Genomic DNA, 19594 nt, shown 5'->3' with positions numbered 1-19594 from the left:
TACGCGACCATAGTCAGACTGGCACAGGGTACACGACCATAGTTAAATGTTACATGCAATAGGTGGCTGAAAAAGGGGTGGGTAAAGGGGTGTGGTCAATGGGTGGAGTCAAGGGGGCGGCAAAATTAGCTTTTGCCTAGGGTGGCAAAAATCCTTGCACCAGCCCTGTCAGTGCCAGCACTCTCAGCCACAGCTACCAGTGTCAGCAGTCTCAGCCACAGCTGCCAGTCTCGACCACCAACCACAGCCACCAATGTCAGTCAGTGTGGTCAAGTTCCCTTGCCATTTAATATAGACTGTTCCTACTAATGTTTATGCACTACTGTTCTAGCACCCGTTATTGTAACGGGCTTAAAGGGAACCTGTCACCGGGATTTTGTGTATAGAGCTGAGGACATGGGTTCCTAGATGTCCGCTAGCACATCCGCAATACCCAGTCCCTATAGCTCTGTGTGCTTTTATTGTGTAAAAAAACACGATTTGATACATATGCAAATTAACCTGAGATGAGTCCTGTCCCTGACTCATCTCACGTACAGGACTCATCTCAGGTTAATTTGCATATGTATCAAATAGGTTTTTTTTTACCCAATAAAAGCACACAGAGCTATGGGGACTGGGTATTGCGGATATGCTAGCGGCCATCTAGCAACCCATGTCCTCAGCTCTACACCCAAAATCCCGGTGACAGGTTCCCTTTAATGTCTAGTCTATTAATAAAGATAGAAATGAGCTTGTGATGATAATAGAGGTAAAACAATATTTTCTATTTATGCATAACAGAATTGAAACAATGTAGAAGATATTTATAACAAGAAAATGGCATCAAACAAAAAAATCCTCATTGTAAAACAGATTCATCACGAGAACTGTAAGCCCCAAGATTTGTGCCAATAGGTAGAATAGTTTTGTTTGCTGAAGTGATTTATGTGAAAGTTAAAGGGAGGTCATTGAGAAGTGACCAGGGTTTCCAGCTGCTAGCCTGACAGTATATTAGAACATTCTCCTGCAAAGGGCTCTATCCTTTTTCCCAGCTAAATTACTTTGCTTCGCAGAACATGACTAACTGCACCACGGGGCATCAAACCCATGCTAGGCAGCATGCCAGGAAACAAAGAGAGATTCACTATTAATTTGTTATAGAAACAATATCTCTGAACAGAGGATTAGCTGAAAAATAGTGTTGCCATATTGCTATGAAATTGTGCAGGAAAAATTAGATGCAAGCGCTTGGTCGCTAAGGTTGGAAATGATCCCAAATTATTTTACTTCCACCCTTTCTGTGACCTTTCCATCCAGTAAAATCCTCATTGTTGTGTTTTTTTTTTTTTTTGTACTTGACAAATTCAGTAATGCTACTTTCACACTGGCGATTTGGCTTTCCGTTTGTGCGATCCGTTCAGGGCTCTCACAAGCTGTCCAAAACGGATCAGTTTTGCCCTAATGCATTCTGAATGGAAAAGGATCCGCTCAGAATGCATCAGTTTGTCTCCGATCAGTCTCCATTCCGCTCTGGAGGTGGACACTAAAACGCTGCTTGCAGTGTTTTGCTGTCCGCTTGACAAAACTGAACCAAACGGATCCGTTTTCTCTGACACACAATCTGGCACAATAGAAAACGGATCCGTTTCCCATTGACTTTCAATGGAGTTCATGACGGATCCATCTTGGCTATGTTACAGATAATACAAATGGATCTGTTCATGACGATGCATGCGGTTATATTATTGTAACGGATCAGTTTTGGCAGATCCATCATGGATCCGCCCAAAACGTGAGTGTGAAAGTAGCCTAAATTGTACAGAATTTTTTTTGTTTAGATTCTGAATGAATTGGCTGTTATATAGCGCATGATAGACTACGTATTATCAGAAGTGGATGGTAAATTGTGGTAACTATGCTTCATGTCATCACGTAGGAAATAACGTTGAGATCATGTGTTTTTGGCATGTCTACAAACCCACGAGTAAGCAAAAGATTGGTATTTGAAAGGCCATGGGATTTTTCTGTCATCACCATTGTAAAAAGTTTGTTATAATGGAATAATATATCAGTAGATGAGGACTGATGTTACTTTGCCTTTGTGGTAGCAATGAAAATCTGAAATCTTGTTTCAATAATGTGAGAGATGATGCAGAGTAATATCAGCAATCTCATCATAGATTATATTTAATTATATAAATGATAAATTTTTCTGCAAACAGTGTATACAGGGAGTGCAGAATTATTAGGCAAATGAGTATTTTGACCACATCATCCTCTTTATGCATGTTGTCTTACTCCAAGCTGTATAGGCTCGAAAGCCTACTACCAATTAAGCATATTAGGTGATGTGCATCTCTGTAATGAGAAGGGGTGTGGTCTAATGACATCAACACCCTATATCAGGTGTGCATAATTATTAGGCAACTTCCTTTCCTTTGGCAAAATGGGTCAAAAGAAGGACTTGACAGGCTCAGAAAAGTCAAAAATAGTGAGATATCTTGCAGAGGGATGCAGCACTCTTAAAATTGCAAAGCTTCTGAAGCGTGATCATCGAACAATCAAGTGTTTCATTCAAAATAGTCAACAGGGTCGCAAGAAGCGTGTGGAAAAACCAAGGCGCAAAATAACTGCCCATGAACTGAGAAAAGTCAAGCGTGCAGCTGCCAAGATGCCACTTGCCACCAGTTTGGCCATATTTCAGAGCTGCAACATCACTGGAGTGCCCAAAAGCACAAGGTGTGCAATACTCAGAGACATGGCCAAGGTAAGAAAGGCTGAAAGACGACCACCACTGAACAAGACACACAAGCTGAAACGTCAAGACTGGGCCAAGAAATATCTCAAGACTGATTTTTCTAAGGTTTTATGGACTGATGAAATGAGAGTGAGTCTTGATGGGCCAGATGGATGGGCCCGTGGCTGGATTGGTAAAGGGCAGAGAGCTCCAGTCCGACTCAGACGCCAGCAAGGTGGAGGTGGAGTACTGGTTTGGGCTGGTATCATCAAAGATGAGCTTGTGGGGCCTTTTCGGGTTGAGGATGGAGTCAAGCTCAACTCCCAGTCCTACTGCCAGTTTCTGGAAGACACCTTCTTCAAGCAGTGGTACAGGAAGAAGTCTGCATCCTTCAAGAAAAACATGATTTTCATGCAGGACAATGCTCCATCACACGCGTCCAAGTACTCCACAGCGTGGCTGGCAAGAAAGGGTATAAAAGAAGAAAATCTAATGACATGGCCTCCTTGTTCACCTGATCTGAACCCCATTGAGAACCTGTGGTCCATCATCAAATGTAAGATTTACAAGGAGGGAAAACAGTACACCTCTCTGAACAGTGTCTGGGAGGCTGTGGTTGCTGCTGCACGCAATGTTGATGGTGAACAGATCAAAACACTGACAGAATCCACGGATGGCAGGCTTTTGAGTGTCCTTGCAAAGAAAGCTGGCTATATTGGTCACTGATTTGTTTTTGTTTTGTTTTTGAATGTCAGAAATGTATATTTGTGAATGTTGAGATGTTATATTGGTTTCACTGGTAAAAATAAATAATTGAAATGGGTATATATTTGTTTTTTGTTAAGTTGCCTAATAATTATGCACAGTAATAGTCACCTGCACACACAGATATCCCCCTAAAATAGCTAAAACTAAAAACAAACTAAAAACTACTTCCAAAAATATTCAGCTTTGATATTAATGAGTTTTTTGGGTTCATTGAGAACATGGTTGTTGTTCAATAATAAAATTAATCCTCAAAAATACAACTTGCCTAATAATTCTGCACTCCCTGTATAACTGCTTTGTGTATGAGTACACAATATATACCGTAATACTATATGTAAAGGAGCTTTGAATACTCCAAAATTCTCTCCGAACTCCAAGAAGTACAACCAGTGCAGTTTGCAACCAAAGGCCCCATGCACACGACCGTGTCTGCAATTCGGTCATGCAGATGTTGGAGTAGGAAGCCCTTTGAGAAGGCAGAGATGTGTTTTACAGGCCCTGCCTTCTTCATAGCTGTATACACTGTGCCGAATAAGAGCTGCTTATTCAGTTCAGGAAGCAGCACTGATGTTTTCTGATCTGGTCCTAACAGGTCCAGGGTAACTGGGTGAGAGCAATTCCAGACCAGCTCTGCCATGCATGTCAAGAGGCTGTATTTCCCCTGCAACTGAGGCTAATGTGTTAGCCCCAGTTACAGGAAAGTTCAGCAATAAACAAAATACAATATAGCCTACACCACAGCTACTAGCCAAACCTCAGGCAAACTTAAACTATGTATCTCCTTTATCAAAATTACCTTAATGAAAACAGGACATCAAGTTGTACTTTGCTATTAAAAAAAATGTAAATAAAAAATCGGAAAAACAAAAAGTTATACATTTTTTCCATTTTTTTTTTTCATTTTACTGGGTATAGAAAACAAAAAATACTAATATAAAAGTGGCATAAAATTAAAACCCCATGTATCACTGAAATTAAAAAAAACACAAATTTAAAGGGAATACAGTGTAATTTGCAGGATAGCGCAGGAGGAGCTGAGCAGATTAATGTATAGTTTTGTGGGAAAAGATTCAGTAGCTTGTATTTCACTAAAATAAATTCCTGCTCATTGTGGGGTTTGAGGTCAAGGAGGCGGTGCTATCAGTGATTGACAGCTCTCTCTGTATACACAGTCATAGAGGGAAGACTGTAAATCGCTGATAGGACCGTCACCTTCACTTCAAACCCCACAATGAGCAGGAATATATATGTATAAATTACAAGTTGTTACTAAATCTTTTCCCATAAAACTGTTTCAGTCTGCTCAGCTCCTCCTGCTCTATACCACACTGTCTTCAGCTCAGACACCATGTTCAAAAATTCAATGGGAAAAAAAAGTTATGGCCGCATGTACTGAAAAAATCGAAAATGTGTCTGGTCAGGAAGGGGGTAAGGGACTGGTCTTGAACTGGCTATGAATAGACCAGTGTATTGTATCAGTTAACGTCAGTTTCAGCACAGTCTCAACTGCTCACTTTTCTTGTGTTTGGGCAGATGGATGACATCATTGCCACCGTGAGGGATTCTAACTTGAAGCTCACACTTGCGTTTGGAATTGGAATGCATCATGCCGGCTTACATGAAAGGGATCGTAAGACAGTGGAGGAGCTGTTTGTTAACTGCAAAGTCCAGGTATGTTGTCTCCTGAGATTATCCCGTTATCGACTTGAAAGTCATCTTTTTATTTTACTTACTATGTATTTCCAAATCCTCCAGGTTCTTATTGCTACCAGTACATTGGCATGGGGTGTTAATTTCCCTGCTCATCTGGTTATTGTGAAGGGAACTGAATTCTATGATGGGAAAACAAGAAGATACGTGGATTATCCTATCACAGGTATACAACATAACCTCCCACTGCTGCCCAATACTGTTTGTTGGCGGTGTTTAGCCATTTATACTAATCCTGTAATCATGCTACATACTGCTAGCGTCCCGGACACCTAAATGTGTGCTTTCTGGAATATATCCAGACCATACACCACCTTAGAGAATATTAAGTTGAAAATCTAGACAAATAAAAGTACTATAAAATAAAGGTATATATGAGAACATCACATGTGTGAAGTCTGTAGTCTTAGACCCCCATTGTAAACTGTATTTCAGTTTGACTGCCATTCGTTTAAAGAGAACCTGCCCTCCCTGAAAGCAGCCTAAAATAGGGGCAGACGAGCTGATTTCACCGGTGCGTTACTCCTGAGCTAAAAGGAAGTGGCTGACCAGAACCAATATTATAATCATCGCAGCCTGGGCATGGAGAAGAGTTATGGCTGCCTGCGAAGAGTCCGAGGGTGAACAGACATCTGGTTTTAGGCCGGACATTCCGGTTTTCTGACTCCTTGTCCTCTGGATGCAGGAATCTTTTCAGTAGCTCACGCTCAGACAGCAGCACTGCACTGTTTGAGTGTGAGCTGCAGGAACAAACTTGCCCTCCCCCTGCAGCTCATCCAACGTTATTCCAGTTGTTTATTTTATCTTTTTCGACAGCGTGGCGTGGCCCAGTAGAGTTGGCCTCCCTAATTATCCCTGATCCCCTAGTGCAGGGATGTCAAACTCGTGGCCCTCCAGCTGTTGCAAAACTACAACTCCCATCATGCCTGGGCATACTACAGCTATCAGGGAATGATGGGAGTTGTAGTTTTGCAACATCTGGAGGGCCATGAGTTTGACATCCATGCCCTAGTGTCTCCACCCACCTGCTGATAATTAGTAGATTTTTCTTTAGTTCTCTCCCTAAGAGAAAACTGGCAGACATCAGTGGGCAGGGACAGAACGGGAACATAAATTAGGCCTCCTGCACACAACCAGATTTGCAAAATACAGATGCAGGTCCGTGTGCATCCCTCAATTTTTGCGCAGTTCCTTATATAAAATAAAAAAAAAAACAGACAAAAATAAGAAAGGTTCTATAATTTGTGGCCTTTATGCACAGATTACATCAGTCTGCTGTCTGGAACCATAGAAATGAATGGGACCATGTACAATCTGCAAAAAAATGTGGATCGGACACATACCAAAAATATACAGTCGTGGCCAAAAGTTTTGAGAATTAATTAAATATTGAAAATTGGAAAAGTTGCTGCTTAAGTTTTTATAATAGCAATTTGCATATACTCCAGAATGTTATGAAGAGTGATCAGATGAATTGCATAGTCCTTCTTTGCCATGAAAATTAACTTAATCCCAAAAAACCTTTCCACTGCATTTCATTGCTGTCATTAAAGGACCTGCTGAGATCATTTCAGTAATCGTCTTGTTAACTCAGGTGAAATGTTAATCAGCACAAGGCTGGAGATCATTATGTCAGGCTGATTGGGTTAAAATGGCAGACTTGACCTGTTAAAAGGAGGGTGATGCTTGAAATCATTGTTCTTCTATTGGTAACCATTGTGACCTGCAAAGAAACGCGTGCAGCCATCATTGCGTTGCATAAAAATAGCTTCACAGGCAAGGATATTGTGGCTACTAAGATTGCACCTCAATCAACAATTTATAGGATCATCAAGAACTTCAAGGGAAGAGGTTCAATTCTTATTAAGAAGGCTTCAGGGCATCCAAGAAAGTCCAACAAGCGCCAGGATCGTCTCCTAAAGAGGATTCAGCTGCGGGATCGGAGTGCCACCAGTGCAGAGCTTGCTCAGGAATGGCAGAAGGCAGGTGTAAGCGTATCTGCACGCACAGTGAGGCAAAGACTTTTGGAAGATGGCAGAAAATGGTGAATGGACTGCTGATGACTGGGGCAAAGTTATATTCTCTGATGAAGCCTCTTTCCGATTGTTTGGGGCATCAGGAAAAAGGCTTGTCCGGAGAAGAAAAGGTGAGCGCTACCATCAGTCCTGTGTCATGCCAACAGTAAAGCATCCTGAGACCATTCATGTGTGGGGTTGCTTCTCATCCAAGGGAGTGGGCTCACTCACAATTTTGCCCAAAAACACAGCCATGAATAAAGAATGGTACCAAAACACCCTCCAACAGCAACTTCGTCCAACAATCCAGCAACAGTTTGGTGAAGAACAATGCATTTTCCAGCACGATGGAGCACCGTGCATAAGGCAAAAGTGATAACTAAGTGGCTCGGGGACCAAAACATTGACATTTTGGGTCCATGGCCTGGAAACTCCCCAGATCTTAATCCCATTGAGAACTTGTGGTCAATCCTCAAGAGGCGGGTGGACAAACAAAAACCCACTAATTCTGACAAACTCCAAGAAGTGATTATGAAAGAATGGGTTGCTATCAGTCAGGAATTGGCCCAGAAGTTGATTGAGAGCATGCCCAGTCGAATTGCAGAGGTCCTGAAAAAGAAGGGCAAACACTGCAAATACTGACTCTTTACATAAATGTCATGTAATTGTCGATAAAAACCTTTGAAACGTATGAAGTGCGTGTAATTATATTTCACTACATCACAGAAACAACTGAAACAAAGATCTAAAAGCAGTTTAGCAGCAAACTTTGTGAAAACTAATATTTGTGTCATTCTCAAAACTTTTGGCCACGACTGTAGTCATGTGCCAACCTGTGACTTCTCAGGCACCCATGATTTTGCGATGATTATAAATAATACTGGTTCTCAGCATCTTCCTTTTAGCTCATGAATGATAGACCACTGAAATGAGCATGTCTATCATTCCTTTATGCTGCCCTCAGTTCCCTTATAAAGGGGTTATCCCACAATTAATGTAAAATGTAAATCAGACACCATATAGTACATGACAATCTTTCTAACAAAGCTAGAACCAGCCCTATACCTCACATGGATCCAGAGATCTCTCCCTTCATTGCTCTGCTAGATTTATATCAAATTATAGATAAAAAGACTGGGCACACCTAGGATATGAGGACAAATGCTTTAATTAGTAAATATTCTGATAAAACAAAGTTAAATAAAATACAATAAAATAAAGTTGAATTACAATAGGGTATGGACCACAGTCTAGATTAATTTAGGACATTCAACACCAATACTCTAAATTGTGAAAATAGCAGCAATATGCAAAACAAAGTGCATTAGTAACAGTGGAGGTGGTAGCGGTTAAAGATGGTCTATAGCTTCTGCAATAATAATATATCTACTTGAAGGAAAATAGATAGACTCTGTTACTTTGTAGCATACATAATGTTTGTGGATCCACCTGTGGAGAATAAGATAGTTTCTAGCCAGCACAGTCCTAAGTAAACCCTCGATGTATCCAAAGAGAGGGGGATTTAAAGTGCCGTCTGTAGAGTCCTTCAATATAGCATTTGTTGAATACTAATACACTGTGCACTTCGTAATCAGTAGATGTTTGTAAATGTGTCCTCGACACTAAGTGCACACCATATACCTAACCCGGCGGCGTCCCGCTAGCAATCAAGGTTTAGGATAGGGTGGTGTGCCAACTTTGGCTGGATTACTGTACCGGGTTTATAAATGAGAACGGTCTTACCGGTCTGTTGGATCTCCGTTCTCGACTGCGGATGAGTTCTTCTGTCCAGGAGAAGCTTGCTCAGGTTAGTTTTTTCAGTTAGGGAGATATCGTCTTCACCGCGTTAGATGTTTGCTCCACGTGGGTTAGCTTGTGCCAGCGGTGACGCTTTACTCCCTTCACCTTACGAGCTAGAGCTTCTCACTGGTTTGTCGCAATGTCCTTAGGTAGGTCCGGAGATGTGGTGCACTCACATAGGTTCGGGGGTCTGACCAGACGCGTTTCGGGGTTGGGGTATCCCCTTCCTCAGTGGTAACCAGACCACCCGAACCAGCTCTCTTTTATATCTCAAAAGGTGTTGGTTGCAAGACCCGAAATGGATTCCGTTCCGGAAGTCAGCTGATTTTCTTTATCATGTGTAATTATTTGGGTTTTCATTTTATTTAGTCTGGCTATAGTTATCTACACAGGTCATTGCACTAATGTTTTCACTATGTCACTTATAATAGATTTATAATTGTCTTCTTACTGCAACAACCGCAATTGTGTATATTCTTGATATTTTTACGTTTCCATTGCGTTATAGTATGCCGCTTCACCTTCCACAATATATTAGGGTATAGTCTATATGGTGTAGTATATTATTTATCAGTCATGAGCTTTTGTTCACTGATACCAAAAATTGGCTAATGCACATAGTGTGGAAGTGAACATATAGGGATAGACAATGAATATAAATAGTGGAATAAAAAATGATAAATGTCTAAAAATAGTGACAGATAAAATATTAAAATATTAAAAATAACAATAGTGTTTCTAATATAGGTAATATCAATTAGAGATGTAGCCTAAAAATATTAATATTAATGTAGCCTAAAAATATTTTAGGCTACATTAATATTAATATTTTTAGGCTACATCTCTAATTGATATTACCTATATTAGAAACACTATTGTTATTTTTAATATTTTAATATTTTATCTGTCACTATTTTTAGACATTTATCATTTTTTATTCCACTATTTATATTCATTGTCTATCCCTATATGTTCACTTCCACACTATGTGCATTAGCCAATTTTTGGTATCAGTGAACAAAAGCTCATGACTGATAAATAATATACTACACCATATAGACTATACCCTAATATATTGTGGAAGGTGAAGCGGCATACTATAACGCAATGGAAACGTAAAAATATCAAGAATATACACAATTGCGGTTGTTGCAGTAAGAAGACAATTATAAATCTATTATAAGTGACATAGTGAAAACATTAGTGCAATGACCTGTGTAGATAACTATAGCCAGACTAAATAAAATGAAAACCCAAATAATTACACATGATAAAGAAAATCAGCTGACTTCCGGAACGGAATCCATTTCGGGTCTTGCAACCAACACCTTTTGAGATATAAAAGAGAGCTGGTTCGGGTGGTCTGGTTACCACTGAGGAAGGGGATACCCCAACCCCGAAACGCGTCTGGTCAGACCCCCGAACCTATGTGAGTGCACCACATCTCCGGACCTACCTAAGGACATTGCGACAAACCAGTGAGAAGCTCTAGCTCGTAAGGTGAAGGGAGTAAAGCGTCACCGCTGGCACAAGCTAACCCACGTGGAGCAAACATCTAACGCGGTGAAGACGATATCTCCCTAACTGAAAAAACTAACCTGAGCAAGCTTCTCCTGGACAGAAGAACTCATCCGCAGTCGAGAACGGAGATCCAACAGACCGGTAAGACCGTTCTCATTTATAAACCCGGTACAGTAATCCAGCCAAAGTTGGCACACCACTCTAACCTAAACCTTGATTGCTAGCGGGACGCCGCCGGGTTAGGTATATGGTGTGCACTTAGTGTCGAGGACACATTTACAAACATCTACTGATTACGAAGTGCACAGTGTATTAGTATTCAACAAATGCTATATTGAAGGACTCTACAGACGGCACTTTAAATCCCCCTCTCTTTGGATACATCGAGGGTTTACTTAGGACTGTGCTGGCTAGAAACTATCTTATTCTCCACAGGTGGATCCACAAACATTATGTATGCTACAAAGTAACAGAGTCTATCTATTTTCCTTCAAGTAGATATATTATTATTGCAGAAGCTATAGACTATCTTTAACCGCTACCACCTCCACTGTTACTAATGCACTTTGTTTTGCATATTGCTGCTATTTTCACAATTTAGAGTATTGGTGTTGAATGTCCTAAATTAATCTAGACTGTGGTCCATACCCTATTGTAATTCAACTTTATTTTATTGTATTTTATTTAACTTTGTTTTATCAGAATATTTACTAATTAAAGCATTTGTCCTCATATCCTAGGTGTGCCCAGTCTTTTTATCTATAATTTTTTACTCTATTCAACAGTGGGGTGACACTGTGGGACTGTGAGCACCCTTGTTTGGAGGATCAGCATTCCTGTGCATCTCCTTCACTATCGTTAGATTTATATCAAGCTGGTCAAGGGGATTGTCATGTTTTTTCTTTCCCTATCACCGCTCATGAGGCAGTTGAAAGATGAAACTGAGCAGGTGCGGCCTTCTCAGTTAGCCGGACAAAGAAATAAGTTTAAAAAAAAACTGCAGGTGGCGCTATACAGATACATTTTAGTGACTCGGTGGCTATACAAAATTTTTAATTATATACAATTAGAAAGTATCCAGATCCAGGTGCTGGTTTGAAAACTGTTAAATACTTTTTGTGGGACAACCCCCTTAACTACATATTGCTAACATTGCTTCAATTTACCACAGATTACAGCTAAGAGTAACATTGATTTAATTCACTGGCTGATGTATTTAGCCGTACAGTTCTTGTATTTCTGTAATCTAATTAAAAGACACATTTATTGTGTATTGGTTTGTTATTAGATGTACTGCAGATGATGGGCCGAGCTGGAAGACCTCAGTTTGATGACCAAGGCAAAGCTGTGATCCTAGTTCATGACCTAAAGAAAGATTTCTACAAGAAGTTCCTTTATGAACCGTTCCCTGTTGAATCTAGGTACAGAAAGTCATATACAACAGTCTTATTTTTTTCTGAAAAGTTAATTTAATTTGTATAATTTTTTTCATGATATTAATATAGCACATACTGGAGATTTATAAGGTGTGCCATTCTATAGATTTATCACAATGCATAAGATTACCCATGTGAAACTGTGTAATTCTACTAGTGTGTGTGTGTGTGTATATATATATATAATATCTCTCTCTCTCTCTATATATATATATATATAGAGAGAGAGAGAGAGAGAGAGAGAGAGAGATATACTGTGTGTGTATATATTATATTATATATTCACAATTTTCCCACCTATAAAGAATGGACAGGTCTGTAATTTTTATCGTAGGTACACTTCAACTGTGAGAGGCAGAAAAAAATCCTGAAAATCACATTGCATGATCTTTAAATAATTAATTAGCATTTTATTGCATAAAATAAGTATTTGGTCACCTACCAACCAGCAAGAATTCTGGTTCTCAAAGACCTGTTAGTTTTTCTTTAAGAAGCCCTCCTACTGTGCAATTATTACCTGTATTAATTGCACCTCTTTGAACTCATTACCTGTATAAAAGACTCCTGTCCACACACTTAGGCCTCATGCACACGACCGTTGTGTGCATCCGTGGCCATTGTGCCGTTTTCAGTTTTTTTTCGCGGACCCATTGACTTTCAATGAGTCCGTGGAAAAATCGGAAAATGCACCGTTTTGCAGCCGAGACCGTGATCCGTGTATCCTATCCGTCAAAAAAATAGGACCTGTCCTATTTTTTTGACGGACAACGGTTCACGGACCCATTCAAGTCAATGGGTCCGTGAAAGAACACGGATGCACACAAGATTGGCATCCGTGTACGTGATCCGTGGCCATAGGTTACTTTCATACAGACGGATCCGAAAGTCCGTCTGCATAAAAGCTTTTTCAGATCTAAGTTTTCACTTCGTGAAAACTCATATCCGACAGTATATTCTAACACAGAGGCGTTCCCATGGTGATGGGGACGCTTCTAGTTAGAATACACTACAAACTGTGTACAAGACTGCCCCCTGCTGCCTGGCAGCAGGGGGCAGACTTCCCCCTCCCCAGTTTGAATATCATTGGTGGCCAATGCGGCCCCCCCCCTCCCTCCCTCTATTGTAATAATTCGTTGGTGGCACAGTGCGCCCCGCCCCCCCCCCTCCCCTCCTCCCTCTATTGTAATAATTCATTGGTGGCACAGTGTGCGCCCCCCCCCTTCCTCCCTCTATTGTAATAATTCGTTGGTGGCACAGTGTGCGCCCCCCCATCGGCCCCCCTCCCTCTATAGCATTGACAACATTGGTGGCAGTGTGCGGCCTCCCCCCCCCCATCCCCCCGATCATTGGTGTCAGCGCAGTTCCGATCGGAGTCCCAGTTTAATTTGCTGGGGCTCCGATCGGTAACCATGGCAACCAGGACGCTACTGCAGTCCTGGTTGCCATGGTTACTTAGCAATAGTACAATAGTAGAAGATTCATACTTACCTGCTGCGATGTTCGTGACCGGCCGGGAGCTCCACCTACTGGTAAGTGACAGGTCTGTGCGGCGCATTGCTAAATGAACTGTCACTTACCAGTAGGAGGAGCTCCCGGCCGGACACAGACATCGCAGCTCGCAGGTAAGTATGAATCTTGTACTATTGCTAAGTAACCATGGCAACCAGGGCTGCAGTAGCGTCCTGGTTGCCATGGTTACCGATCGGAGCCCCAGCGATTAAACTGGGACTCCGATCGGAACTCCGCTGCCACCGATGATCGGGGGGGGGGGAGAGATGGGAGGCCGCACACTGGCCACCAATGTTGTTAATGCTATAGAGGGAGGGGGGCTGATGGGGGGTGCACACTGTGCCACCAACGAATTATTACAATAGAGGGAGGAAGGGGGGGGCGCACACTGTGCCACCAACAAATTATTACAATAGAGGGAGGAAGGGGGGCCGGGGGGGGCGCACACTGTGCCACCAACAAATTATTATAATAGAGGGAGGAAGGGGGGGGGGGGGGCGCATACTGTGCCACCAACGAATTATTACAATAGAGGGAGGAAGGAAGGGGGGGGCCGATGGGGGGTGCATACCGTGCCACCAACCTAGTATTACAATAGAGGGAGGGAGGGGGGGGCCGCACTGGCCACCAATGATATTCAAACTGGGGAGGGGGGGGGTCTGCCCCGGGCTGCCAGGCAGCCCTAATTTCTTACAGGGGGATATGATAGTACAATTAACCCCTTCAGGTGCGTCACCTGAGGGGTTAATTGTGCTGATCACGGCCCCCTGTAAGAGATCGGGTGCTGCCAGGCAGCAGGGGGCAGTCATGTACACAGTTTGTAGTATATTCTAACCTGAAGCGTCCCCATCACCATGGGAACGCCTCTGTGTTAGGATATAGTGTCGGAAATGAGTTTTCACGATCTAACTCATATCCGACAGTATATTCTAACATAGAGGCGTTCCCATGGTGATGGGGACGCTTCAAGTTAAAATATACCATCAGATTGGAGAAAACTCCGATCCGATGGTATAAAAGGGACTCCAGACTTTACATTGAAAGTCAATGGGGACGGATCCGTTTGAAATGGCACCATATTATGTCAACGTCAAACGGATCCGTCCCCATTGACTTGCATTGTAATTCAGGACGGATCCGTTTGGCTCTGCACGGCCAGGCGGACACCAAAACGACTTTTTTTTCATGTCCGTGGATCCTCCAAAAATCAAGGAAGACCCACGGACGAAAAAACGGTCACGGATCACGGACCTACGGACCCCGTTTTTGCGGACCGTGAAAAAATATTGTCATGTGCATGAGGCCTAAATCACACACCAAGCTCTCCACCATGTCCAAGACCAAAGAGCTGTCCAAGGACACCAGGGACAAAATTGTAGACCTGCACAAGGCTGAGATGGGCTACTGGACAATAGGCAAACAGCTTGGTGAGAAGGCAACAACTGTTGCCACAATTATTAGAAAATAGGAGAAACACAAGATGACTGTCAATCTTCCTCGGTCTGGGGCTCCATACTGTTCCAACTCTGAAGCATAGGGGTGGAAACATCATACTTTAGGGGTGCTTTTCTGAAAAGGGGACAGGACAACTTCACCGTATTGAAGGGATTGATTGTCCAACAACCTCCTTCCCTCATTATGATCATTGAAGATGGGTTGTGGCTGGGTCTTGCAGCATGACAGCCAGGGCAAATAAGAAGTAGCTCTGTAAGAAGCATTTCAAGTTCTTGGAGTGGGCTAGCCAGTCTCCAGACCTGAACCCAATCGAAAATCTTTGGAGGGGAGCTAAAACTCAATGTTGCCCAGCTACAGCCCCGAAACCTGAAAGATCTGGAGAAGATCTGTAGGGTGGAGTGGGCCAAAATCCATGCTGTAGTGCAGGCATGCTCAACCTGCGGCCCTCCAGCTGTTGTAAAACTACAACTCCCACAATGCCCTGCTGTAGGCTGATAGCTGTAGGCTATTCAGGCATGCTGGGAGTTGTAGTTTTGCAACAGCTGGAGGGCCGCAGGTTGAGCATGACTGCTGTAGTGTGTTCAAACTACAGGAAACGTCTTACCTCTGTAATTGCAAACAAATGTTTCTGTACCAAATATTAACTTCTGTTTTCCTATTGTATCAAATACTTATTTCATGCAATAAAATGCAAATTAATTATTTAAAATTCATACAATGTGATTTTCTGGATTCTATCTCTCACAGTTGAAGTGTACGTACGATAAAAATTACAGACCTCTCCATTCTTTGTAGGTGGGAGAACTTGCAAAATCGCCAGTGTATCAAATACTTATTTTATTTTGCCCACTCTATATATGATTGCCCAAAATGTATGCCCTGCCCCCTTAACTGTGACCTGCAAAGCACCCCTTAGGGTCCATTCACACGTCCGCAAATGGGTCCTCTTCCGTTCCGCAATATCGGGAACGGCTGCTGACCCATTCATTCTCTATGGGGCCGGAAGAGATGCGGAGAGCACACTGTGCTCTCCGCATCCGCATTTCCGGAGCGCGGCCCCGGGCTTCTGCCCCGAACTTTTGGGCCGCAGCTCCGCAAAAAACATAGAACATTTCCTATTCTTGTCCGCAATTGCGGACAAGAATGGGGAGTTCTATGGGGGGTGCCAGCCGGGTGTATTGCTGATCCGAAATACACTACGGATGTGTGAATGGGCCCTTATCCGTTAACTCTACAGTGCCCCACCACCTTATTAGTGCCCTAAATAGCGCTTTGACTCCTTAATATTGACATCCATTCTGGCCTTAAAACAGTGAAGAAAATGTAAGTTGCTAAGAAAACCTAGTGTAAAATTGTGTGTATGTCAGTGAGGCAAAGACTGGAAGAATGTGTGAGCTTCTATTGGCCAATAAGGGTCATTTGATCATGTGTCAGGATATGCCGTAAGCTTTTATTGGCTATGAGATGGTGCCATATTTGCATTTTTTTTGTGAAAATCCCAAGAATGGTATGTCCTAGAGAGCTGAGACTTTTTAAGCACTTGATTTACCTATACATCCCAAATTTGGTGCAGATTGGTTTAATCATTTGGCTGCGCATAAAGAACAGTCAACAGAAATTCATATACAGTGGGGCAAAAAAGTATTTAGTCAGCCACCAATTGTGCAAGTTCTCCCACTTAAAAAGATGAGAGAGGCCTGTAATTTTCATCATAGGTATACTTCAACTTTGAAAGACAGAATTGGAGGGGGGGGGGGAGAATACAGGAAATCACATTGTAGGATTTCTAATTAATGAATTGGTAAATTCCTTGGTAAAATAAGTATTTGGTCACCTACAAACAAGCAAGATTTCTGGCTCTCACAGACCTGTAACTTCTTCTTTAAGAGGCTCCTCTGTCCTCCACTGGTTACCTGTATTAATGGCACCTGTTTTAACTTATTATCAGTATAAAAGACACCTGGACGGCATTGGTTTGTGTTATAGCAGATATCTGCCTATCATTTATGATGATTTATGTCTCTGTTTTTAGTTTGCTGGAGGTCCTGTCTGACCATTTAAATGCAGAGATTGCAGCTGGAACCATTACGTCAAAACAGGATGCAATGGATTATATCACGTGGACCTATTTCTTCCGCCGTCTTTTGATGAATCCAAGGTGAGATGTTTTTTAGTTAGTTACACTTATTGAATGGTGGGATCGGGGATTCATTTTAACAGTTTGTGCCAGTAGATTTTGCCTTGGTAGGAAAAATTAATTGCCAATTTTTTCCTGTTTAATTTTTTTTGTCTTTATTTTTTATTGTTTGACAGTTCAAATGTGGTAGGTGACCTAGAATTTGAAGTAAGGCTACTTTCACACTTGCGTTCAGAGCGGATCCGCCTGAGACGGATCTGCTCATATAATGCAGACGGTGGCTCCGTTCAGTACGGATCAGTCTGCATTATATTGTTAAAAAGTTTCTAAGTGTGAAAGTAGCCTCAGACGGATCCGTCCAGACTTTCAATGTAAAGTCAATGGGGGACGGATCCGTTTGAAGATTGAGCCATAGTGTGTCATCTTCAAACGGATCCGTCCCTATTGACTTACATTGTAAGTCTGGACGGATCCGCACGCCTCCGCACGGCCAGGCGGACATCCGAACGTTGCATACAGCGTTCAGGTGTCCGCCTGCGGAGCGGAGGCTGAACGCTGGCAGACTGATGCATTCTGAGCGGATCCGCGTCCACTCAGAATGCATTGGGGCTGGACGGAAGCGTTCGGGTCCGCTTGTGAGCCCCTTCAAACGGAGCTCACAAGCGGACACCCGAACGCTAGTGTGAAAGTAGCCTAAGTTAAATTTTTGCAGACTTTGCTTATGCCCCGAGTCTCAGTGATGTGTATATATATGCCAAATTTTAAGAAGATTGAAATATATTTAGAGGTTGCACACTTTGATCAGTTTTGTAAAAGTAGGCAAAAAATAAGATTTTTCATCGTTCATTACTTTTATTGGAAAAAACTAGAAATCACAAACTTAAAATAATATTAAAACTAGACAAGAAGATTAATAGGTAGTATGATAGGCAAAACGTGTTATTTTAATCAACTTTGAACGATGCAATCCCTTCTTTTGTTAGCTTGGTGACGACTTTTCTGTGATGCTCGACTACCCTCAACAAGAATGTTTTTTGTTGTTTGTCCCTGACTGATTCGTGAAACTTTTTTATTAGAGCGATTCCTCTTTCTTCGATATCATTGACCACCTTAAGAGCGTTCATATGGCTTCTTAGAGAATCACTGCAGTATTCTGTCACGTCGTGGATCCCAAACAATTCAAAGAACATCTTTGTTTTATTAGTAACAAAATGGCTCAGGTCTATCCCTTCAAAAACTAAGTTTTTACCCTCTAATCGTTTCATTTACTTTTTCTTTGCAGGTTTGGTTTCTAAATTTTTTGTCATATTTTCCTTAAAGGGGTTGTCCAGGTTCAGAGCTGAACCTGGACAGCCCTCCATTTTCACCCCAGCAGCCCCCCTGACATGAGCATCGGAGCAGTTCATGCTCCGATGCTCTCCTTTGCCCTGCGCTAAATCGCGCAGGGCAAAGGCATTTTTCAGAGTTCCGGTGACGTACCGGGCTCTCCACGGGGCTGACAGGAACCCCGGTGACGTCACCGGCACTGATGGGCGGGATTTGGCTCTGCCCTAGCCAGTAAAACGGCTAGGGCAGAGCTAAAGCCCGCCCCTCAGAGCCGGTGACGTCACCGAACACACTGCTGGGCGGAAGTTACCGCCCGGCAGTATGTTATTGAAAACACAAGAGCCTGTGCCCTGCGCGATCTAGCGCAGGGCACTGGAGCGCATCGGAGCATGAGATGCTCCGATGCTAGGCTCAGGGGGGCTGCCGGGGTGAAAATAAGGGTATGTCCGGGTTCCGCTCTGAACCCGGACAACCCCTTTAACAGCCTGAGTAATACGTTTGTCCAAAAAAGCCAATACTACGTTTGTTTCTGACAGATACCAAAGGTGTCTCTTAGCAACTGTGAGAGCACTTTTTTACGTCTGCATCTGGGTAAGTGCTCAGAAGCTGTAGCATATCCAAATCATTCTTTGGAGCCCATCGACTTATAATTGCCTCGTGCAAAAAGCGAACATATATGAGGCTGACCAAATGTGCAGCCTGTTTCATTCCTTTCAATTCTCTTTGAGGAATATTCAACTGTTTAGTGAAAAGGACAATTTTAAGTGCATATATTGCCTTTGCCATCCACCTTGCTCGATGCAGAGCCTCTGGGATCCTGAAACTGAAGTTGTTTTTAGACCAACCTCCTTGGTACAGGAGTGAAAGTAGTAATAAAAGTGATCAATGTGTGCAACCTCTAAATATCATCCAATCTTCTTAAAATTTGGCATATATATCTTTTACATCACTGAGACTCGGGGCGTAAGTTATATGAAAATCAAATTTTTTTTGGGGGGGGGGGACACCCTATTGCAGCTTTTTTTAATTTTTTTATTTTATTTCATTAGTTATTTTATGAGTACCTTATCTTTAATGATAAATGATTATTTCCAGAGCTATAGTACAGCACCTCTAGACATCACACAACACTACAGCAAGCCTCAAATTTTATACAAAACTATTTCTAACATACTCTAATGCATTTACATATTTTTCT

The 19594-nt window shown here is 42.2% G+C and overlaps 1 protein-coding gene across 1 annotated transcript in view; it reads left to right on the top strand.

Annotated features, from left to right (window-relative positions):
• ASCC3 (activating signal cointegrator 1 complex subunit 3) overlaps window positions 1–19594 on the top strand; it is a 670136-nt gene that overhangs the window by 541517 nt on the left and 109025 nt on the right. The window contains exons 31-34 of the mRNA XM_044289192.1: window positions 5021–5158; window positions 5243–5363; window positions 11822–11954; window positions 16966–17091. Of these exons, the coding sequence (XP_044145127.1) occupies window positions 5021–5158; window positions 5243–5363; window positions 11822–11954; window positions 16966–17091 (518 nt within the window). The remainder of the gene's footprint in view (window positions 1–5020; window positions 5159–5242; window positions 5364–11821; window positions 11955–16965; window positions 17092–19594) is intronic.

Source organism: Bufo gargarizans, chromosome 4 (genome assembly GCF_014858855.1).
Source record: "Bufo gargarizans isolate SCDJY-AF-19 chromosome 4, ASM1485885v1, whole genome shotgun sequence".
Classification (NCBI taxonomy): Eukaryota; Metazoa; Chordata; class Amphibia; order Anura; family Bufonidae; genus Bufo; species Bufo gargarizans.
This window is presented reverse-complemented; position numbering and strand designations above follow the sequence as displayed.